The 24,637-nt window shown below is 41.1% G+C and overlaps 3 protein-coding genes across 5 annotated transcripts; 1 reads left to right on the top strand and 2 right to left on the bottom strand.

The window, feature by feature from the left end:
• Window positions 1-15,080, top strand: cbln11 (cerebellin 11). Its single transcript, XM_030075882.1, has 5 exons — window positions 1-528; window positions 1,146-1,244; window positions 1,388-1,528; window positions 2,124-2,424; window positions 15,069-15,080. Exons 1-4 carry the CDS (start codon window positions 108-110, stop codon window positions 2,387-2,389), a joined length of 927 nt encoding a protein of 308 aa, XP_029931742.1. The 5' UTR covers window positions 1-107; the 3' UTR covers window positions 2,390-2,424; window positions 15,069-15,080.
• On the bottom strand, window positions 724-24,263 carry LOC115376350 (protein mono-ADP-ribosyltransferase PARP14-like). 3 transcript variants are annotated; one of them, XR_003929794.1, is made up of 16 exons: window positions 23,996-24,263; window positions 22,788-22,954; window positions 20,087-22,225; window positions 18,845-19,078; window positions 17,680-17,904; window positions 17,267-17,333; window positions 16,938-17,084; window positions 16,710-16,769; window positions 15,709-15,885; window positions 15,040-15,178; window positions 14,541-14,593; window positions 12,859-13,566; window positions 12,448-12,584; window positions 12,085-12,262; window positions 10,384-11,024; window positions 724-736 (listed from the first exon to the last, which is right to left on the bottom strand). XR_003929794.1 is itself a non-coding variant. In XM_030075878.1 (15 exons), the coding sequence occupies exons 1-15, from the start codon at window positions 24,168-24,170 to the stop codon at window positions 10,741-10,743; spliced, it is 4,887 nt and encodes a 1,628-aa protein (XP_029931738.1). In that variant the 5' UTR covers window positions 24,171-24,263; the 3' UTR covers window positions 9,028-10,740. The 3 variants fall into 3 exon arrangements, 2 of the variants coding, with proteins under 2 accessions (XP_029931738.1, XP_029931737.1); XM_030075878.1 differs by lacking the exon at window positions 724-736 and having other exon boundaries at window positions 9,028-11,024; window positions 20,087-22,222; XM_030075877.1 differs by lacking the exon at window positions 724-736 and having other exon boundaries at window positions 9,028-11,024.
• On the bottom strand, window positions 4,295-8,703 carry LOC115376353 (kelch-like protein 33). Its single transcript, XM_030075881.1, has 4 exons — window positions 7,869-8,703; window positions 6,290-7,238; window positions 6,008-6,178; window positions 4,295-4,814 (listed from the first exon to the last, which is right to left on the bottom strand). Exons 1-4 carry the CDS (start codon window positions 8,701-8,703, stop codon window positions 4,295-4,297), a joined length of 2,475 nt encoding a protein of 824 aa, XP_029931741.1.
• Window positions 24,264-24,637: the final 374 nt, after the last annotated feature.

Genomic DNA, 24,637 nt, shown 5'->3' on the forward strand with positions numbered 1-24,637 from the left:
GACAAAAGGAGCCTCCTCTTAGTAGCAGCAGTGGAATTAGTGCCTCATACACTGATAACCAATTTTGCAGGAAACTATTTCATAGAGAACATCCTGTGCCTTTGAGGATGATGAAGATCATTCTGCTTCTTGCTTTAACTGGATGCACTTCGACCACCCTAATTTACAAACGGCAGTGCGACCCTGTGCCCAATTCTCTGGCAAATCAAAGAAGGCCTCCAAATCCATGTGTGAACTACAAAAACACTGAGGATCTTGACAGAAGGCAGGCAAAAATTAAGGCCACACAACTGGAGCTGCAAGAGAGGATGGATGTGGCAGAAAAGAAGCAAAATGAGAGTGATGCACAACTTGAGTCGACAAGGCAGGAAATCAGCACGAGGTTTGGCGCGTTGGATGAGTTAATGACCAAACTGCAAAATCAGCTCGAAGAGATGAAGCGGGAAACCAGCGCTGGATTCAGCACTGTGGACAGACAGCTTGAAAAACAGAACGCTGACATCAGTAAACTGAAGAAAGACACTGCAGGTAAAGACTGACACCAAGGGAGCGCATGAAAAAAGTTGTTGTCATTCAGATTGAGTCGTTTAAAATGAGAAGTTGTGGTAAAAGTGGAGATGTAACTCAAATATTACACCGATTTCTGTGCCTTTTTTGATGATTTTTTTAAGCAACTTATTCCACTCCATTTCTCCCATGAGTGGCTTTGGCCTTGCTGCGAACTTTATTCAAAATTCTAGTGGAGATCCCACATTTTCCAAATGAATTACCTGATGAATTACAGAGAAATGTGTATAAAATGATGCTCAAGACATCTGGATATTTTCTATTTGATGTGATGCTGCAGCCATAAAACAGTAGCATCTTGGGTTTAAATATTTCACACTATATAAGCCGAACATACAGAATATGTGCGTGACATTGTTGAACAATATAATAATTCCAAAGTCACTTAATGTGACTGAGGAAAGACAATGCACCGAAAAGTTGCATCAGATAGTGGGCAGGAGTGTAACTGATATTTGCAAAGCCACTTATAGGATATTACTATTAATTTTACAGGAAAAATCACAGTTCAAGTTCAAGTTTTTTTTTTTTTTTTTTTTTTTTTGTTAAATAAAATATGGTCCTGTCTCTGTCAATAGAGATTAAACCAAAAGTGAGGTCAGCAGAGAGCAACCTGAGGAGCCAAACAAATCAGCAACAGCGGCTACAAGCTGAAGTGCACAGGCTGGAGAGAGAAGGTAACGTCAAATTAAGTTTTCTGCTGCTTTGTTTCACCTTTAATGTCTGCGACTTTCTGTTTGTCACACTTCAGATCTGTCAGGTCACAGGTTTGGGGCAAATGAATGACTAATTTGTGATTTGTTGATTTATTTTTTTCCAGTCAGTTATAAAGTGGCATTCTCCGCATCTATAGTAGAAGCTCCTGGCGTGTTCACTGGACCCAGCCCTTCGACTTACAGCAAAACTCTCATCTTCAACCGCGTCTTCACAAACACTGGCAACGCTTACAACTCGAGCACAGGTAAATTCTGCACACCTGCAGTGTAGCCTTGACCTCATCTGTGTGTGTGTGTGTGTGTGTGTGTGTTCACCAGAGTTTTTCATTAGTTTTTAATTTTGTTTTGATTTTAATTTTTGTTTTCAGTTCAGTTTAGTCTCAGTGGGTTTGCTCGTTCCAGTTTAGTTTTTGTTTTTTGGCACATATTTGTGATTTTCATCGCTTCCTGCTGGATGTTGTGTTATTGATCTGGCATTGTGCTGCGCTGTGATTGGCTGGGAGCTTCACACCCGCTGCCCAATGCCCAGTTTAGTTTTTACTAGTTTATTTTGTCATAATATGGAGGGTGTTTGTCAGGGTACAGATTGAAAATTTTGAGCAAATTGAAAAGGACTAAAACTAAATATGTTTTCTGTATATCTGTATATCTTCTGTATATTCTGTACAAAGTATCATTTCAGTTTGTTTGTTTCTAAAGTGCAGTTTCTATTTTTATTTCTGTGAACTAAAATGTTTTTTCACACCTAGTTTTAGTGTTTAGTTTTAGTTAACTGTAATAACCTCTGAAGAAATTAAGAAAAAAAAAAAATGACACAGTGTCTGTTTTCCTCCTTCACAGGCATCTTCACCGCCCCAGTGAGAGGGGTTTACCACTTTTCCTTCATGACGTTTGGCTACAACAGCCACACGTCAGGTGCCATACTGACGAAGAATGGCCGTTGCCAAGTGAGCACCTGGGAATTCAAGGGGCCGGACACCAGCGACACCACCAGTAACACAGTGGTTCTCTCTCTGAATGTTGGAGACCGTGTCAGTATCATCTTGTGGCGAGGTGGCAAAGTACACACCAGTGTGTTCAGCGGGTTCCTCATCTTCCCACTGTAATAGATGTTTGGGATGAAGATTACTTACCATTCTGAGTCTGATTTTTTTGTTTCCTCTTTTTTGTAGATTAAATAATTGAGTCACAGCCTAAAATGTGTGTATTATCCTCTGATTCCATTTATTAAACACTATACTGTCAGGATTCAATATCATTCTAACCCATGACACACTTTTCATGACAGTGTTTTTCCTATCTGTGTTTTTCACTGCCCATTAATATTTACTATGGATGGTTTCGCATCTTTTATGATTCCTGGAGTTTTGTTTGTTCCTTAATCAGGACATGGTTTCCTTATATATATCTAGATGCATGCCGTGTGAACTTGGAGGTGTAATGACAATGTAAAGGATAATTTCTTTGTATGATGTGTTAGGGTTAGGTTTATTGGATCACTTAGTTAAATGAAAATCACTTGGTTACTGCAGTAACACACAAATAAAAGTAAGATTGATTCTTTGGTTGAGGTGATCATCGCTTTCTTTCTTTTCTCCAGCTGTCTACAACAGGATTACAAGCAGAAAGGGCAAAAAAAAGAAAAAAAAAGAAAGATTTTTTTATGGAGACAGCTCAATATGTCAAGAATGATTCTGCCCATTCTAATGAATCGACAGTTAAGGTCTTGATTATAAATGATAAGCATGCCAACACTAAACGTATCTCTTTCTGCTGACATGTGTAGCTATCATTACATTTTTTGTCTGTTTGTGTGTTCTGTTTGTGTTCTAATACATGTGTGTGAATGTGCATGCCATCATGGAAACACACTGAAACAAGCTGTACTCGAGCTGAAGGACCTGCAAAATGAATAATGTAACTGCAGAGCTGCATTGTATAAGACAACACGTTGCCTCCATTCATAAGAATTTCAATTGAAGCAGAGCCTCAGCCTTTCAATCTCCAGCACATATACTGCACCCTCCTGCTGGGCTGCCATTTGAGTTTCCCTACAGCACTTCCCATAATAAAAAAAGAAAAAAAAGAAAAAAAAAACCTTGCATTCCTAAACGAAGCCCTCATAAACAGGCACAAATGCAAGGAAAAGTGTTGCAAACAGGAGACGATTTGCAATTTGATTTATTTTGTTGAGGTTTGGTCTAACTGGTCTAATTTGATAATTTGCCCGTCTTGTCACCTTTTGCACATCTGACTGGCCAGGGTCAGTCAGGTGGGATTCTTGTGCATTATGAGGGTTAAATCAAGGGGGTTTGTCTTGTTTTGTTTGTGGTAAACCTAAAGACCTAAAGATCTGAGACTGTAAACAGTGATTGTGAACTTAAAACCGTGGACTGCACATTTTCAGTAAGGAAATTATTACCAGGGAAAACACAGATGTCAGAAACAGATTGGCTGGCGGCACAACGAAGCGATATAATCTAAAATATTTCACTTGAGGCTGACTGATAGTAAGAGAGCATTTCCTTGTACTATAGGCCAAGTTGCATACAAGCAAGTGGACTGATAAACTAAAGGTGTAAATCCACGTAAACTAAACAGCATTTACCAAAAACACATATGCATAGTACGGGCCTCTTGACATTAAAAGCTACAAAAAGTGTGTTTTGTTCTCTTTCCCCACCCAGATGGCCAGCTAAATGGAGCTCAGTGTTGTTTGAAAGGTCAACTTTTATTTTCTTATTTACAAGTATGTAAAAACAAGATACAGCATGTCTATGAACACCAGACACTATATTAATGTACATTTTGTCAAGAATGCTGATTCAAAGCACAAAAATAACTTCTGCAATGACTAAAAATCTGCTGTTATACACACTGTGTTACAAAAATGACTACATGTAGTTAGTATGGTTAAGTTAATCTAGCTATATGATGGACACTCACTAATATATTCACAACACATTGTGTTTTTATTCTTGACTACAATTAAACTCCTAGTGAGCAGTCGGTTATTGCCTTAGGTGCTGGGGCAGACTGAGTAGACAGGCCCGTATGTCAGTAATAGCCCCTGGCATTTTGCCCATGTTCTCCCACCGCAGAGTGCTGGCATCGTACCGGTGGACCAGTCCAGACTCGCTGTAGTCCTCCTGGCAGTACCCTCCCATGATGTACACCTTTCCCTCTAGGACAGCAGAGGCTGCACCAACATGGGGCACAGGCAGCGGCGTGAACATGCTCCAGGAGTCGGACACCGGATCATACACCTCACAGGCCTGTTGGTCGGTGTAAAACTTCCTCAAGTTACACACCCCGCCTGCGACATACAGACGACCATGCAGGGCCTCCATGCAGTGTTGGGCACGGTCTTGGGTCATGTCTGCCAAGTAGGTGGTTCCTCCCTCCGGGTGGTACAGGAACATGGAAACCAGACATTCGTACTTGCAGTTGAACCCTCCTGAGATGAAGATCTCTCCGTTTAAGACCACAACAGCCTGTCCACTCAGAGGCTGGTCCAGGGGTTGAACATAGCTGAAATGAGCACAAGAAGAGGTGACAAATAGGAATGCACAGTAGAAGATTGGTAAACCAGCTTAACTCCAATCTTCTTGTCAACCTAGCCTCCTTATTTGTGAAGCAGAGTTTATATCCCTTTAAAAGGGGCCTTGGAACTAAAAATTGCTACCAAAACTAAATGAGAATGGGGACATTTTTTTAACCTATGATCCATGTCTCTGAGTTTTCATTCCAAATTAAAGAACAGACCAGAAAATAAGTTTTGGAGACCAGAAATCTGAGAATTTAATGGAAGGTAGTTGGTGTGGCATCAGTGTCGATCAGACTGAATGTATTTTGTAATTCTCAGTGTCTGTTGTTCATAGTTGGCCTTTTTAATTCACCACATCACCAGCGACAAAGATACACCACAGTGGTGTCCGTCAGCTGTTTCTGAACAGTTAACCAGGTTTCCTAATAAGAGTGTAACAAGTCAAGTAGGTTGACCTACTTACTGAAAATTTACAATCAGGAATATGAGGACTAATTGAGGGAATATGCATCAGTTGTAACAAAGCATAGCACCACTAGATGTCAGTGTGGTTGTATTTTGCTGGGGTCCCTCCAGGACAGAGCTTGATCCAAAGAGAATATCAAGGTGGATATTTTGCACATTAACAGTGACAAAAATAACTTCTCATCTAAGTGGTAACTTAAAGCTGCATTAACTAAGAATGGAAAACAAAATTTGCCTGTCCACTGGTTTCAACTCAATATTATGTCTTTGTTCGATGTATTTCGATGTATTCGTGGTTAAATCCACATTGTCCAGTGCTAGTAGATGCATCTTCAGTTTTCTTTCAATGTGTTCTTTCAATGTGAAACTTTTGAATGAACCCCAGGTGGTCGTTCTCAGTGTCTCCAAAGTGCATCTAATATGCTGTCTGAAAATGTTGATGCACACAGCAGGCACTTAGGTCTGGTGAACACAAATAAAAATTCTCAGGAAGATTTGATATTGGAAGAGAGATGGTGATGTAAATTAAATCTTCATCATTTCAGTATGACGTATTCCATGCATATCAGTGTTGCTGCTTATGACACATTTTCCCAGATTAATCAGTTTCTATCAGTTCTCACTCTTAAATATCTTTTTTTTTTTTTTTTTTTCATCTGAGATGCCTGTGCAGTGTCAGCTATTGTAGCTCTACTGTTATTTCCCATCTTACCCCCAGGAGTCAGAGTCAGGGTTGTATTCCTCCACACTGTCTACATTGGTATTGAGCTCTTTGTCACCTCCAATGGCGTAAAGCCGATCCCCTCGTGCCACCAATGGGAAGTTACTTCTAAACTCCTGCATGTCAGCCAGCCTCTTCCAGCAGCCACGCTTGGGGTCATATCTAACATATAAAGGAGAAAGAAGGAAAGAGAAATTAAACTGTGTGGTTGGAGTAATCAGCTTCATCAGAAGTAGAAAAATTGGATTATTTATATACACACAGTCTTTTTACCTGTAGGCAGATTTCATTGTGTCATCCTTGGCGTAAAAGTCACATCCCCCAACCACATACAGCCTCCCATCCAAAACACCGACTCCATGTCTGAACTTTGGCTTGTCTGGTATCTCTGCCAGCCTCCTCCACTCCATCTCCTTCACCAGACCTGTTCCACTGCGCAGAGAGTTAGCAAACCATAGTTCCCTGCTGGGTACACGCTGACCCATGTCTGGGTTCAGCTGGTCTCCACCGACCAGAACCAGGGCCTCTTTGGGATGCCTGATGCGACACTGATCCTCAGTCTTTGGTAGGCTGAAGCCAAATTCCTTCAGCGCTGAGCCATAGAGTTCAATCTCTTTGCTTCCAGTGCACTCCATGCGCAGGTTGATGGCCCTGACCTCCCTGAACTCTCGAAAGGTCATGAGGGGAAAGCGGACTCCCTTCATCAGGGAGTTGGCCTGGCTGAGCCTCTCCTCGGGATCAGCCCCCACCCAGGAGACCACAGCACGAAATACAGCCAACTCAGAGGGCACACACAGACCGTCACAGCAGACAAAGTCCAGAAGCTTCTCAGCCGGTAGGTCCTGAAACTTAGCCGTGGACGACACGTCCCAGAAGTTTCTCAGGACAAAGTCATTGGCTTCTTCAAGGAGCTCTGACATCCCATAGGCCTCAGCGAAAGATGCCACATCCAGGCAGGAGTTTGTGTTCATTTCCCATCGCATGAAGTCAAGGCAAAGTGAGAGGGCGGGCTGGAACTGGAGCTGGAGGGCAGTGCAGGTGATCTCAAAGACACATTCCCAACTGAGGGAGAGGGTCCCACTGTAGGAGCAGCCAATCAGAACCTGTAACTCAGAGGCCGGCAGGAAGGGGAGGGTCACACAAGGCTGATGGGATTCCCTCATCCCACAAGTGAACATTCCCCGGAAGTAGTCACTGCTGGCGGCCAGGATAACCCTGTGGACTGGAGACAGAAAAGAATAGGTTAATGTTAAATTTCATGAAATGTTGAGCTACTAATTAATCTTCTAGTAATGTTTGAATAATTTTGTTATACAACATATAATGATGGGACCAAGCAGAACTTTGACCATCTAATGGGTCCTGAAAAAAAGCTGTGGATGCTTCTATAAAAGTTCAATAAGGCAGATCATTTCTCTACTACTTTCCTTTTAAATTGTTATGCACAGGCATCGGTTCAGCTTTCCCATGCAAGCTCAACCTCTCATTCACACAAAATGTGAGGGTAATGGTAAGTGTGGATACTGTGTTTAGTTTCAGCTGATTTCTATCACTCTGTCTTTGGAGGACGAGCCCCCTCCCAATCCCCTCCATCTTCAAAATGAATCTGTCATCTGCAGTCACATCTTTAGCACCTAGACTCAATCCTGGTCAATACAGACCCAGCTTATCCATAAATCCTCCTCATTCTCTCTATATAGGTGCTTTTGATTATAATGGATTGCCAAACTACTGTTTATTCTTAATAAAAGTTGCCTTTGCTAATTTGATCTCTCCTTATTGAAATTTCATTTGTAAAATGCAGAATTTGTAGAATTAACAATACATTTCTCTAGACACAGTGCTAACTAACCATGGAATAATTCCCCATCCACATCCAAAATAACATCACAGCCCACTCTCTCTGCCCAGAGCTGTCTGATGGACTGCAGAGTGACCTTCACCTGCTCTGCAGCAGAGATCTTTTTCTTTTGTTTCTTTGGATTTCCACCCTCCCTCATCGTCTCCTCTTCATTGCAGAGATCCAGCACTCTGAGGACTCCCAGGGTTTGAGCTGCAGCCTTTATCTGAGCCACAGTGTCCATGTTCAAAGCTAATATGGCTCCGGTGTAGGCAAACTCCAGAACTGCCTGTAGCCCCACATGATCCACCTCAGGGCCCAGGAACATTGACCACTCATGGGCTTCCATGCTGATTTCCTCATCTTGTCTTTCCCAGTGCCTTTCCTTCAGTCTCTCCTGGATAAGGGAGCTGACAGCGGCCAGGACAGGAGAGTGCACACTGAATGTCTTCCCATCCTCAGTGCTCAGAGTCAGGTCAGTGAGGAGAGACGAATCCCTGAACTCCTTCAAAACCTGGAGAACCTCTTTTGGATAGTTGTTTCTGCTGCATGTGTGGACTTCATCCACTTCGACACTATCTCCAGATGCAGCCACTCTGTTATTCTCTCCACTTCCCTCTTGACTAGTTACACTGGCATACCTCATGTTGACCTCTGACCCCTCTTGCTCATTGCTCCCACTTACTAGCCCCATTCTCGTGTCATTGTAGGCCACGATCCTCCTCAACTCACGGTTATCCCGCTCAATTCCTTCTCCTCCTTCTTCAACCACTCTTCTCCTTCTCTCTTTCTCTTTCTTCCACCGCTCTTCCCATTCCATTGGCATGTAACGCCTCGTAAACTCCATGGCTGTTGACGGTTTTGGCTTTCCCTTCAGATTTCTGTTTTTCTGAGGTCGAGACAATTTCTGATGACATCCAACAAAACTTAACACATCTTGTCAGCATGATCCATTTGTCTAATTTTCCTTGAATTTACATTTTCTGCTGCACCAACTCTTTGTTCCTCACCCTCAAAATCTCTCTGACTCGCCTTCTCTGACTTGCCTCAGATATAAAAACTTGCTATTTATAGTCTCCACAGTAGGTCAGAGGGATTCAGTTTCTTGGCCTGAACTTTATCACATTCAGCAAGAGAAGATGTTTGTTTTGAGGTTTACTTTATTGATTATTTGAAGTTTCCACCCAAAATTCTGTGATTTTGAAGAAGAAAAAAAAAAAAAAACACCACACAAAGAACAAGCATACCTTCATTTCAAGGCTTAAGAGGATTCTTAAGCCTCGCATACAGGTAAGTGCACTTTACATGAATGCAAGACCAACATTTCCAAGTCTATTTTTACTACCTTTGTTGTTATTAGACATAATACACAGATATAAGACAGATATAACTAAGAGATTATAATAACTTTTTGTGGTGGATATTTCATTTGTGATGTTGTAGTCTCTATTCTCTAATTTAATATAAACATTGCAAATGATGTTGCTCAGAATAGCAGCAATGTCGTCATGTCACCTCACATAACTTCATTGCCACAGGAAGCACTTTTTTGAGGCACTTCATTGTTATGAACACTACTCCCTCTAGTGTCAAAACATTGCACATGATAACTTCGAAGACAGTCTACCACAATCCCATGACCTCAGGCAGGTTGTGGAGTTATTTCAAACATGTTGCTCAGACAAATAAGCTTTGTGTACTTGAAACCCAGTGAAGTTTCAGTGTTGAGATCTGCTGATTTTTTTCCAGAAAACATGGTGGAAGTAAACATTGTGATTTCAAAGAGGCCTTGCGAGTAAATCTTTGGTTTAGGTGGTAAAACAGGAACAAGTATTTATCCAGACAGTCCAGTCCAGGCCCTGATTAACTTGCTGCACATGTGAGAGTCACGGTCACTGCTGATGATAATGATGCATCACTTTCTGAGATAAAGTGTTTCAGGATGACTTTTCAAAATGCCTGAGGTCATGAGGTCACTGGAGGCAGCCTTAATTTAAAACCATTTCATATTTTTTTAATGCACAGCTTATCTTAAATCTACTTTTACACGAGCACTAATAGTTGATACTACATACTTTGAACTACTGAAAGAGTAAAATAGCTAAAATAATAATAAAAATGAGAACTAATATGTAATGACTGATAATTGATAACTGAATAATTATTGTGTATCTCCCTCCCCTGCTTGCTCAAATATGCTCATCCTTAAGCAAAAAAAAGGCAAATAAAACATAAAATGTGTCACACTTATTCTCATGTCTAGGATTTCTTGATGTTGGATTTCTCTGTCATGCACAACGGTCAAAGAAATATTTTATCAAATTTAATTTCAGTGTAAGGCTTATTCTACTGTTGCACTCATGTAATTTTCTCTGGAAAGTACTTGACCTAAATGTTTAAAATGTAAAGTAAGCCCCTGCACAATTTTTAAGCAGAGTACGGTCTATTTGGGAGAAATTGGAGTGAGAAACAGGATAAAACTAATGGTGGGCTGTAGGATGAAAAAATAATGTTGAATAAACTATACATTTTCACAAGCTTCCCTGTCCAACATTGCTTAAAAAGGTTGCTAGGGAATCATAGCCTTAAAGTTCAGATTGACATATGAAATATGAACTTTAAAAAAAAAAAAAAAAAAAAAAAGGTAAAATTTATGATTAATAGACTTAAATTGCAATGCCAGAACCCTCACAGAAACACTTTTTCTAAATGAGAGCTGTGTGATAATTTAGTACGGTTACATACAATACTGTAGCTAACGAGTCATTTTACTGTCTACTGCACCTGACAAATATAATTTCAGCATAAGAATACTGTAAGTCAGAAAAAAAATGAGGAAAACAAGGTGTATAAAACCAAAAAGGTAGTTTTGTCCATTCTGCCCTTAGCTAAAGGTGATGCGGTATTCCGGGTAGGCCTGATCATCGTGGAAGATGACAAACATGGAGGGCTGCTGCTGGTTGTCCACCAGGCTGTCAAAGCAGTCAGTGGGGTCAGTGGCAGAGCGTGGCGGCGGGGCTTTCATGGACAAATTACCAACGGTGTAGCGGCCAGTGAGGACTCGAGCCCTGTATAGCCGTTTCAGGCCTGAGCTGTCACGGGGAGAATAACCACGGGCTGAATACTGGGCTTCCACGGCGAAGTAAACTCCCCGTCCATATACTGCTCCTGTGGCAGAATTAGAGAAGAGGCACAGCAGAAATTTCAAACGAAAGACGGCAGCTTGATTTTTGAAAGATCCCTTAAAAGCCCCAAACTAAGACCAAGGTGTCTTCAGGTATGAGGCAGTTAAATTTAATGCTTTTTAAAACATTTTCAAGATACACTTTGACATATTTAAGACTGGTTTCTTCAAAAATCATCTTTTTCTTATTCACATGAGCATTGCAGGTAGGCTTAAAGGTAAGAGCGACACATTTGGTCTTGTGGCGAGGTCAGTGTCAGGCAGGAATATGTTTGGCTATACACTCCTTTAGCTAAGATGCAAGCTGCTGGTGGAAAAAAAATCTACTCAAAAATTCAAATATAGGACTACTGACTTTAAGGTGTAGCATTTACCAATAGAGTGCAGATCAGGCTGCATATTCTTGTCCAAACCCAACCCGAGCCTGAGATTTTGCATGTCATTCATCGCTAGATTACATTTTCTGCCTGAAATATGCCTACGTGTTGCCTTCAGCATCACCACGCAAACTCAAGCGCTACATAGGAAGTTGCCCAGAACAGACAGTAGGTCCATCATTTTTCACTGAAATAATGCTGCTGTGATCGAACCTGACCTGAACCTGAACATAATCTCCAAATCCGGCCCAACCTGTTGGGACCTGATGGGACCCGACAAGTTGGGTATCTCCACTTTAAGCTTCAGAGCACGTGGTAATGTTTATTTTTTTCACTTTGGCAGAGCTAGGCTAATGACTCCCATAGACTTTAAATCTTTATGCTAAGCTAACACAAAATGCCACCAATAGGAACTGAACCACTGGATGTCCAGAGGTGATAACAGTATTGTGGTATCAGTACATTAAATGAGGATTACTGCACTTTGCATGTTGTGAAATCAAACTGAATGGTTTTTAAGTTAGCCTGTATATGGAGGGTGACTTTAGTGTGACATTTGACCAGCCGGGAACCGCTGTTGTAGGCAGATAAGATGGGTCTATATTTATATCAAAATCTCACCTAGAGCAACTTTAACGTATATTTTAAGATTATCACTAGACTTCACCATGCTCTCCTGCGAAGTTCCGGTCAAATTTGCTCTTCTCAATGATGGTGCATGATTCTGCTGCTGTGCCGTGGTACAGCATCTTCTCACCAAGGTCTGCCGAGCCGTTCTTCGTCAGTATACGCTGCCGGCACAATGCATAGGCCAGCCACAGGGAGTAGTTCTGCACACGCTCAATCTGGGATCGGGGGAAGAAAAATCTTGCAAGTAACTTCCATTTTTAATGTTTGCACCATGAGATACAGGACAACTTCCTCTCTCTCTCTCTCTTTCTCTGTTGCCTGTTGTCTGCTTCTTTTTTCCTGTGTGTGGATGAGTGGATGTGTGTATGTGTGTGTGGGGGTGTGTGTTTGCATCACTCACTTTGTGAATGTTGTACTGCTTGGCTGTTTTCTGAAAACCCATTGCTACTTCCTGGTACTCCTGTGAGTCAGGACGCAGCTCAACTCTTTTAAAGGTTTCCTCTGCCATCGGTTCCCAGTGCTGTGGTAACTCTAAAGCTAAATCAGAAGACAGTAATAGCATCAATTGATGCTTTTGTTTTAACAAAATCATTGATATAAAAGAAAACTGAAAGTCATTTGAAAATCCTATGCAATTTACAAATAAAAATCACAAACTACAGTACTTGTATGCATGCCTCTTAATGTACAGCATAGGAGAGAAAAATTAACTAGGTGGAATTGGAAAATTTCTATGCAATTTACTAACAAATTCACAAGATTTGGATTTAAGTCTGCCTCAGAGGTGGAAAAACAAATAAAAGTGCCATACTTGCAGTCTCATTCCTTTTCACTTTGTAGGTAAGGCCTGTCCGCCAGTCAGTGGCTTCCATTGTCGTAAGGTTCACTCTCACTTTTATCCCCACTGGCTCCTCTACATCCACACACACCTTTTTGGCCAGGTGAGTCTCCTCCAAGAGGTAGTTGGCATTCAGACTCAGCTCCTGCCAGACTCCATGCTGGTCCAGCATCGACCACTGGACACAAAGGGCCGCCATAGCCTCCTTTTTTTCCTGGAGGTCAGCATGAAGGACTCTTTTGAGAGCGCGGTCTACCAGCTCACCGACACTTAAAACGTCCTCCTTCAGGCCTTTCAGCACATAGACCTTTCCTCCTGATCCTGACTCTTGTCTATTCCCAGCCCAGGCTTTGGTCAGATCTCCACTTTCCTCACTTTGACCTCTCCTCACTTCTGTGCGCACACTTCGGATTCTGGCTTTGGCCCGCACTGCCTCAAGCTCCATGTCATTAAGCCTGGAAAACTCCTGCCAATCCACCTCTCTCTCTGTCAGCTGCTGCTGCAGCACAGCCACCAAATCTGCCTGGACAGCTGTAATTGCCTCAGAACTACAACCTGTGACACACAGCACAGCTGGTGGAGGCTTCCAGGAGTCAAAAGTTGAACCATGTGGGGTTGGAGGAGCTTGGGCATGGCTGAAAGCACGTTCCTGAAACTTCCTCAGAACTTGCTTGGCTTTCTCTAATCAAAAAAAGGGAAACAATGCAATAGTGGAGGTGATCCATGACTGAACACATTCAAAAAATGTTTAAACATACATAAACATTATACTGGGATGATGAAACTAGAATGATCATGTTCTATGCCAAGGTTTCTCAACCTTTACCATTTCAAAGCCCACTTCCCTCTCTCAGAAATGAGTCAAGGCCCACAGGATCAATTTCTTGAAATATTTTCTCTTTTATGAGGAAATGCCAGCGACAACACACACACCAAGCCATGTTCTTAAAGGTTAATGAAACAAAATGAAACAAAGACCACACAATTTAGCTATACAAGAGATATTTTGTTCATTTAGTATAGCTTATACACCATGCCAGTATGATACTAATGAGCAACACCATCACCTGCCCTGACAAATCCATACTTCATATCTGGATTTTATCTGCAGACAAATTCAGAAGTTTAATAAGGAATACTAGCCCATTTATTATTTGTTTTTCCTTTGAGAAAATGCTCCATTTTGCCCTGTAGATCTGAGTATATTTGAAACTTAGCTAGCCGTGTGTTGTGACATTGAATTGACACAGTGATAATAATATTATTATTGCTCTTATATGTACTCATAAATGTTGAAATTGACATGTGGCAAAAAGTGATTTTTTTTTTTTTTTTTTTTGCCACAAGCCACTGAGAACCATTGGTCTTTTCATGATGTTTGGTCGATGAACCTCTGGGTGTGCTCAAGGCTCACTGATTGGGAAACCTCATGTTATGGCATAGGTGATAGTAGCAAAATGATTCTAAAAATGGCCGATCTACACTAAGTAAAAACAGTTGATAGTACATATGCATGCTCTGTCAATAAAAACTATGTAAAGGAATAATTTGAGTTTTCAGCTCAGCTGTTTTGGGATCTCTTCACCCAAAACACACAGCGAAATATCAAAAGTTGTGGAAAGCACAATTCTGAAGGCTTACAAGCTAAGACATACCTCTCAGGGTGAGGCGGGGGGCGATTAGTCCAAAGCGGTTCTCCAGTACTGATCTACAAAACATACCACAGTTGTTTCTACAAAGTGACAGTGTCCACAAGTCCAAAAAGAACAAGATGAAATACTAATTCTGGAGATAACTAAGGACCTCATTAATAATTTTCTCAGTTTTTTTTTTTTTTCATGTGTGTGCTACTTTGAAGAAAACTTTTCAGATAGCACACCAGCATTGTTTACTGTTGTAAGAAAGTCCATGATACCTAAGAGGCTGTTGTTACTATGGTTACAATAGTTTACAATAGGTTACAATGACTGGATGATGATGATAAAAATATGAAGATATGACAGCTATAACAAGATGCATTCACTCTGATGTGCACGTGAACTGGGTTTCCAATTAAATACTGACTTCACTTAGAGTTTATATTGCCATTCACTGTCTGTGTGTGTGTGTGTGTGTGTGTGTGTCTGCAGATGGAGATTGACATTATTTTCAGACCTGAAAGCCAGGAAGACAGGCCGCTGCAGGATGACAATGCGGATGAGTGACAGGACATTTGGATTCAAGTCCCTAACAGCCGATGCCATACCATCCAGCATGGCTTTACTCGCCGAATCAAAGTCCATACCAGCCGCACCTGGGGTGTAAAGGAGGTTATGAGTACACACAGGGGCTGATGCCACTTACTGTACATTGCGATACAAGTGTTTAGTAGTTTAGTCATTATGTGACCCTCAACAAGGTATATTCTCTCAAGCTCAGTGAAACCTCTCATACTGTAAACTAAATATGGGAGGAATCAAATGAAACAATCTTGGCTGTACTTATTGGCTTCTAATGCAAAGTTGTGTATTTACAATGGTTTACTGTAATGGACTTAAAGGAGTTCTTTCAGATATAGTATGCTAAACTAAAAACGTCTTTAACTACCAGGGCTACACCTGCATTTTAAAAGTAAAAACAGCCTGTCTAGAAGCAGATAAAGTCACCATTTCTTGAGTTAGTTAAAGTTAAATTGCTGTTAAATCTGCAAGTTGAAATGCCATGGCATAAGTTTTTTTTTTTTTTTTTTCTGTGATTAAAGTTTTGTTGATTTTTATATCAAGTGCCATCGCAAACAATACATCAGCAAAAGCTTTGCGTCATACAAAAACACAGAGTACAAACCAGTATTGATGGCTGGGAACGCTGCTGAGTGGTAGCCTTTGCTCTCACAGTCCTTCAATATCTTTGCACAAATCCTGCGAATCCTCTGGGCCTCACGCTTAAAACTGGCATGAAAGATTTCTTTACAGCGCAGTGCACCAGGTCCCGTGGTGCACATGAAATCTGAGGGAATGCCCACTGACAAACAGAAAAAAAAATCAAATATTCATAATTTAAATAATTAAAAAATAATAATAAAAAAAAAAAACCCACAAAACTTGAGTCATACATATGTAAAAGAAGTGGAAGAAGCAGTAGTCTGGAGGTTTTGGTTGGCCATTGGGAGTTTACAGGTTCATATCCTTAAATATGTACTGCCAAAATGCCTTCTAGTGAAGCAATTAAAGGGAAATTCCACTGTCATATACAAGAACATGTGCTTACTTTCCCTCTGCCTGCTGTGATGACTTTAATTTTAAAGGGAATTTCTGTATCTCTGTCTCTTCTATAAAGGATTTGTTCCTGTGTAACTGTTGAACATTTATCAAAATGTTGATTTTTAAACAGATGTTTAAAAAATTACAAGGAACCTTAATTTTTTTTTCATTTTGTGTTGATTTTGGCGGCCTTGTGCACAAAAGTCATGTAGATTCATATTAAATATTAAATCGAGACTGTTTCATAATCAGTTACAAACTCCTTGTGGTTGCTTTAGAGAGACGGACACCAAAACCTCAAATTTCTCATTGATGTTTCAGATTAATGAAAATAATTTCTGCTATCAAACCCCCTTGTAGCTGCACTCAAATTATCTCAACATGACGTTACATCTTCTATGATTGGCTGTCCACAGGAATAGGAAAAATACATGACCAAACTACAACATGAAATGCTAAATACATTGTCAGTAGCTGATTTTTTAACAGGGGTGAAGTGTTTTAGGGTAGATTTTTTTCTATAAGCCTCAACTTCTTTTGCGCAGCCGCTCAATTATCTGCTTTGAGGCAACTTCAGAGACTTACCCTTTGTTAACTCTGCCTGGATGCTGGGCCCTGCTGCAGTCAGAATGGCTTTAGAAACACCTGAGAAGGAAAACAGTGTCATAGGATTAGGATCATCCAGTGTCATGTCAGTGTCGGGGCTTCACAGCAACAACAATGGCAGCCAATACTGGAATTTTCAGCTGTCTCAGGATCAAATCAAATCTAATCAAATCAAATCCCAACACTTGGCAAATGGAGCAAGGGTACCTGACTGGTTGTTAGAGAAGTCAGTTGTATTAACAATGACATCAGTGGTCTCATGAATGATGTCACCACAGACCAGCTGAAGCTTGACTCTGCCCAGCATGGCTGAAACCTCATCTTGGCTAGAAGAGACATGGCGGTAGAAGGAAGCTGAAAATAGTAGGACAATGATAGAGGAATTATAATCTATTCAAACAGTTCTTGGTTTGTGATGCATTTAGCAAGGGTTTACCATTTGCAATTAGGGACTGTTTAAAGTTGGCTTAGAAACAAGTGATTAATCAGATCAAGCTTTGAAAAACAACAAACTGTGAAGAAATATCTACACCCACCTTGGTCTGGGTTAGCACTGTTCACAAATCCTCTGAGATGCACAACCTCCTGGGCAGACTGGAAGGCCTGCAGAAAAACAAAATGAAGGCTTTCTTTCCAATTTCATGTCCTCATTTGAAAAAAGATGCCACCTCCTCAAAGTACAATTGATTCCTCATATAAATACACCTCCCATTTCAAAGCACCACATGTCACTCTGGTGCCCAGCCCAATGCCCAAACATGAAAATACCACATGAACAGGAAAAGCATCCTTCCAGGTCACCAAAATGCCAATTTGTTGTAGTGATGGATGCAACAGTCTATGCGCACCCACAAAATCGAGCCAAAAGCCTTGAATGTCATTTAAGATATTTTATTTATCCTCAATATCAGTGAATCTTGATAAAGCTGAATATGCATTGTGCAGTTACCTTGGTAGATTCTTTGTCATTGGGGTGAATAATGATGCGAACCATGAATGGTGTTCTCCTGGTCCGGTTCTGTTCATATGCTTGGATCTCCTCCAACAGAGCCCTGGCCACCACAGCATGAGGAAAATGAAGAACAGCTCCAGTGCCAAGTGCGGGAACAGCAACAGAACTAAAGCCTCGGTTGTCACAGAAGGCCAGGATGTTGCCAATTCCTTGCCTCAGAGCCTGGAAAAGGTCAAAGTTCAGAGATTATCAAGGTCCAACACAGTGTAGAAGACTTAAAACCAGCTGGTTAGTTTATGAGAGGGAGGGAAGTCCAATACAATAATTTAGTTGTGACAAAACACTCACACTGACATGGACATCCACTTAAGGCTGGGTGATATGGACAAAATCAAATATCACAAAATTCTGGACGGAAAAACCTTGTATTGATATTTTGACAATATTGTAGAGATGAGTACTGGTACTTAAACAAAATATTTACACAATCACATTTCTGATAAACACTCACTAATGTGAATATGATGTCTAAACAGGTAGAGACAAATAATGTCATAGCTAAAGCAATGTAATAAGTTCAGAAAAATGCATTTCTTCTGTGTAATGCCTTTAAAACCAGGAGAAGGCAACACTTTTGTCATATCAAGATATTACGACATCCAAATCCCAAACGATATCTAGTCTTAGAGCTCAATATTGATCTAATATCAATACATCAATATATTTAAGTCTATGTAAGCTGCTAAATAATTTTAGCTGTCTACATTCATTAAACTTTAAAAAATAAAGACAGAATAAGCACTTCCTTTTACCCAGAACTAACTGTGTACTGGTTCATTATGCCAACAAAGCTGCACAGTATTTTACATTTGGCAGCGATTGCAGTCCTAATGCAGCTGTCTGAACGGATTTTATAGATACTCAAAAATCAAAAATATGTTCCTATGACTCTGATGGATTTGATCATGATGGATTACAGTTGCTTGGACTGTCATTAACACGGCCTGTCAACAATAAAACTTGTGCAAATCCATTTTGTGAAAGCCAGAAAGTCTGTGAATTGAAAACACATACACTTAATTGTTGTATTGAGTAGCCTCATCTATTTAGACAAAAGGGAAATCTGAGCCGAGCAGTCGTACACTAAAACATGCTCTTTCACCTTGATGGCTATTCCTTGTCGATTATCCCAAGGAAGGAGGTTGAGGAACAACACACAGCCACATGGAAGTCCAGGCAAGCCCTCCACTGGGATGATATCAGCAGCGAGTGTTGCTCCTCCTGCCTCCTTATTAAATCCTGTCACCAGCTGAGGTCCGACCACATTGTGCAAACTATGTCCCACGCGGGTAGAGAGAGGATCGTGGCCAACCATAGGAGATACCAGGGCGTCCGTCTGGGGAGACACCAAGCACAGGTTGGGGTGTGAAAAGAGGGGTCTAATCTGCAGTATATTACTTACTACCAGTGATTTTTAAGTTTATGGCAATTTTCTGTGTGGCCTCCATCCTTTACAGTATTCCTGGAGACTTCTTCACATTTTCAGCATAGTTGGAGATGTCAGGGCTCATTTGCCTACCCTCATAAAAAGCCATATGCCATTATTTATTACTGTAAATAACAGCTGTCATTCTTGTTGTCAACTTCCAGAGAACTGAAAACTGTGTCAGCTACATAAAGACTTAAGTGTTTTTATCTTTTTTGTTCGTTTCATCACTATTTCACTCTCCATGAGTATTTTCTAGGGATGCACAATACTGGATTTTGTGCTAATATCCAATATGCCAATATTTTCCAACTGTTTTGGTCAATTGCTGATGCCGATACTGCTAACATATTATTATGCCTAGTCTTCTCATGATGGCCCACTGGCAGATGCAGACATAAAATACAATGCTTTTATAAATGCACATACTCACTGCACAACATAAGAAAACTACCTCAAATTATGTAAATTTTTTTGTATCATTTTTTATCAGAGATATTATCATGTAACCCTAGTACTTTCTTATCAATATACATATTATGTTACTCTTTGCTTTCTATCACCTCACTGACATCCACAGGACAAAATGAAAGTCTCTGCAAAGAAATAATCCCTCAGTCACCTTATAAACTATATTGTCAACCATATCTTCTCATTTTTGGCATCTTTGTTAACCGAGACAGCAGTTCAAGATATCAGCACAGATTTGACACGGCTGAGTATTTTTTTTTTTTTTTTTAAAGTAAACCTTGAGAAATTTAATATATGTGATATTCACTGCAAAACAATAAAGAGAATGTAATTCTTATATAAAGACTTTTAAATGAGCTGTGAGTGTAAAAGTACTATAATGTCAACATTTACAGTTTGAACAATGGTTGACCAGTTGTATTAACATCTCAACACCCTGTTTCTCACCTGCTGAATCTCAATGAGTCCTTGGACAATCTCTACCTGGACACCGTCACCAGCAGATCCGGCTGTAGCTCCTCTCACTGGGTCTTGGGTGGCAGCACTGGGACCACTCTGGAAGCTATCAACCCTGATCGTACTGTTTCCTGTATTTTTCCCTTGCAGAAGCCTGTTACACGCTTCCTGCATGGCTCTCACCACCTCACCTTGGTTATCTATCAGGATAACTTTATTCAGGCCTCGCCCCTGTCTTCCAAACAGCTTAACAGCAGTCACAATGGCCTCAGTGCACACTCTGATAGGCACTCCATATATGCCAGAGCTAATACAGGGAATTGCTATGGACTGGAACTCCATCATCTCTGCTAAGTTCAGAGCGGACCAGACAGCTTTTTCCAGCAACTCCCTCTCTCGTCCACCTGCTTTCCCCTGCACAGGCCCAACAGCATGCAGCAGTTTTTTGCAATTTAGGTTCCCCCCTGTGGTCACGACCACCTCACCTGTACGGATTTTCCCAACCTGCTTTACTAAAGTGCTACTCTCCTTCTGCACTTGAGGACCACCTGCACGACTGAGTGCAGCAGCCACACCTCCACCATGGTTCAGATCCTCATTGGCAGCATTCACCAGGGCATCAGCATGCTCTTCGGTGATGTCGCCCTGGCACACCAGCACCTGGAGTCCGCTATCAAGGCAGTATCTGTCAACAATTGTGATTCCCTGACTAAGTCCTACACCTGATTCTTTGATTTTCTCTGGTTTCTGAAACTGTATGAGACACTTCTGAGAATGCCCAACACTTAGGAGCTTCTCTTTGCCAGGGAAACTTTGGAAGTAGGGTAGTGCTCCAGGCAGGTCAATGGTGACTGTCTTCTGAACTAATGAATCTAGAAGTGGACCCAGACTGTTCCTTACTTGAGTAACTCTACTCGATGGGCCTATCAGCACCACCATAGGGGTAGGGGATGAGGCAACAGGATGACAGGTCACCTCTGAGTGGTCTACACCATGAAGCTGCATTAATTCAGGTAATGAGTCTACTATCTCTGAGAAAGGGAGACTAATCCTGCCCTCTACACTGGAATGATCCAAAATAAACTGTATGATAACCTCACTCAGCTCCTCAACCTCTTTGGTGTGGCCCAGTAAACAAACCTTGCTACCTGAGATAAACCTTACCCAAACCTTACATCTTCCTTGGTTCATCTCCTTTGCCTTGGACTCAAGCTTCTCTTTAAGCTCAGATGGCACAGCAGAGCAGTCTGGGACATCAGTTTTTTCTTCCTTGAACTTGTCCAGCAGTGCCTTTTCAGTTTCATCCAGTTTATCAGAGCAGAGGCTGAAGAGACGCAGTTCAGTGTCCCTTAGCTCTATTTCCACATTGCTGCCAACCCCTAAAAATTTGACTAGCACCCCAACACCTCCATACTCTTTTCTCAGGAAGGCCAAAAGATGTGGGCACACACGAGGAACCATCCTCTCTAAAATCAAATTCTCCTTCTTGGAAACAATGTCTCCAGCTTTAACAATCTCCTCCACAGAGCCTTCCAAAACTAGCTGACCTGCATCTCCTTGTGTGACCTTCACTCCAGGGATGTCCTGCCTCAGACTGTGTTCTATGTCCTGCCAGAGGAGGCGGAGTTTTGCCTCACCTAATCGACGGGTTGTGGTTTGCTTCTGACTGACACCTGACCCTTGGCCTGTAACATGCAAGCCCACCACATCCTTCAGTCTGGTTTGCACCTGGGAATGCTCCCCAACCACCACAGCCACTCCGACCTGGCTGTACACCCTCACTTCATCTGTGTCCTGACTAGAGCTGCGGGAGCGAAGCAGAATGCTGACTTTGTGTGGGTCCACCTCAAAGTGGCAGAGATATCGTTTTTTGATGCGTTCAAAGACTTTTTCTATCTTAGCTTTCCATTGTTGAACTTCATCCATATCTGGGATGAAGCCCTTGACCAATACCCTCCCCTCGTCTGGGTGGAGCTGCACAGAGCTGGCCACAGATGCAAGTTCTTCATCTAGTTCCTTCCCAGCTCTGGGGTGCTCCTTTAGGTAACGGATGAGGTAGGTGTCCAGCTGTAGTTCATGTTCTACACCACATGGTGTCAGTGTTGAGGCGTGAATAGGCAGGTGGCTCTGCTGTTGGCAACAGAAACTTGATTCATTCTTCAGTAAATTACAAATATTTTCAGTGGTTATGAAAACACCCTTTAAAACATAAAAAATACATAACAATGTTTAAAAAAAACCTATCCCTTCCAAATAAGTTTTTTTTTTTTAATTAATTAATCAATATTAATTAATTAATTTGTGATTAATACTGAATAATGAATCTTGCCATGTCTGACGTTCATCATCTTAATCTTGATATATTTCAAATATCTTTGTAACTGAATTGACTTGAATTCAAATCTGGTACTTAGTCCAATTTTATTGCCTCTCTGTGAAAACGTTTTTTATTGTTATACAACAAAACAGATGCATTAACGTTGACTTAAAGGTTGTCTATGCTTCGCTTGTCTCAAGTATGGAGTAGGCTGCATCCATCCCAGTTTAAATATTCACCAATGAAATTAAGGCTGTAAAATTCTACAGAATGAACTGAACTTATACTTTTTTCATTTCATTCTATTCAACTGCAAGTGCAGAGTGCCATCTTTACTGAGATGCCTGAATTTTTCACACCTGATCAGCGTCTCACCTGTGCTGGAGCTGTAGACCTGAGGTCTGGGTGAACAAATCGACTGGATGTTGAGGTAGTGGTGTGAGAAGAGGATTGAAGCCCCGGGTCATCATGGATGGTGAGCGCCAGAAGACCGGTCGCCAACTCCAACACATGCTCAGACTTCTGCAGGACCCTTTGCTGATCTGAAACAGGAAAGAAATATTACTTTTTTTCAATGATGATTTTCATTTTTTCTTTACAAACATCCAAAATGGCAGTCCAATGCATTTTACAGATGGATATTTGGACATTCAAAACACACACACACACACACACACACACACACACACACATACACACACACAACTAAAAAGACCACAGCAGTTAAATTTAAGAATAAAAATTAAAAAATGTGTAAATGTGTTTTATAGATGGGTTTTCACAAAACACACACACACACACACACACACACACACACACATACACCACACACAAAAAAAAAGAGAGAGAGAGATAAATACAGACTAAAAAGACCACAACATGAGTAAACAGCAGGTACAAGATAAATAAATAAAATAGAAAAAAAAATGTAAGATAAAAAAAATTAAATAACAGGAATTATGTACATACGTACATGTACACATGGGATATAACATTTGATGTCTCCTATATGAGATTACTCATTGATCCTCTATTGATCTCTTCTATCTCGATAGTGTGTGTGTGTGTGTGTATGTGTGTGTGTGTGTGTGTGTGTGTGTGTGTGTGTGTGTGTGTGTGTGTGTGTGTGTGTGTGTGTTTGTGACGCGCTCCCGTCACAGATGCGCACCTGTCGCAGGAGCCTACAGTTGCCAAATCGAAAGTGTGCTCCAATGATCCCGTTTTTCCAGCAGCAACTGATCATTATTTTTAGTGATAATTTTTCGTGTGCATTCAGTTAGGATAATTATTCACATTCAAATAGAAATTCTGAAATTGTCAACTTCTAAACCACGTTGATTATTCACATTTGGAAGCGTAATTTTAAGTTAAAACTCATGGATGAAAGTCTTTCAGCCCGGAATCAGTATATTTCATGCAAAATTGTTCAGTCAATAAATAACCGAGTAGGACCTGCTGATCCAACTGATTTGTAGTTTACTTTCACTTTCGCCTGCATGAAAAAACAAGAAAAAACAGCCTACAATCTAGCCAAATGTTATTAACAATCGACAATTAGCCCCCAAACCAGTGATATTTCTTACCTTTTTCATCTTTGAAAGCGATCGTATAAACTTTATCATTCACTTTCCTCAGCGGACCACACTCCCCTCCGCCTGACCTCCGGCGAATGAGAAAGTAGGTTTCTACTTTCTTCTTTTGCTCTTCGTCCAGGCTGGGACACTCGAAGTACACATGATGTTTAAAAGGGTCATCCATCGCTTAAATACGCTGAAACACTTAAATACATTTACGCTGAAAGACGTACATTTATCAGATGTGTCCAGGACGAGCAGCGCGTAGCGGGAGTCCGACGTTGTGTCCGGACGTGGAGCGACTGTGCACAGTGCAGTGCAGCCTACGCCTACGACTCAGGTGCGTCTCTAGTGTCGATAGATATAAATTACATACAGAACGTCACACACGGGTGTTGAATCATGTGTCATGGAGGGCCAAGAGGCTGCAGGTCTTCATTCCAGCCAAAAATTCCCCCCAGGTGATGTCACTGACTAGTCCCTTCTCTCTGCTTGAAGATTAGGTAATCTGTGAAATAACCTGGTGTAGTTTTCGGTTGGAATGAAAACCTGCAGCCTCTTTGCCGTACCTTGGCACATGATTGTCAACCCCTGCTCTGACAACTATAAACACCTCAAGGAAGAACTTGAATTTGTGTGCGATGTCCTGGC

Source organism: Myripristis murdjan, chromosome 18 (assembly GCF_902150065.1).
Source record: "Myripristis murdjan chromosome 18, fMyrMur1.1, whole genome shotgun sequence".
Lineage (NCBI taxonomy): Eukaryota > Metazoa > Chordata > Actinopteri > Holocentriformes > Holocentridae > Myripristis > Myripristis murdjan.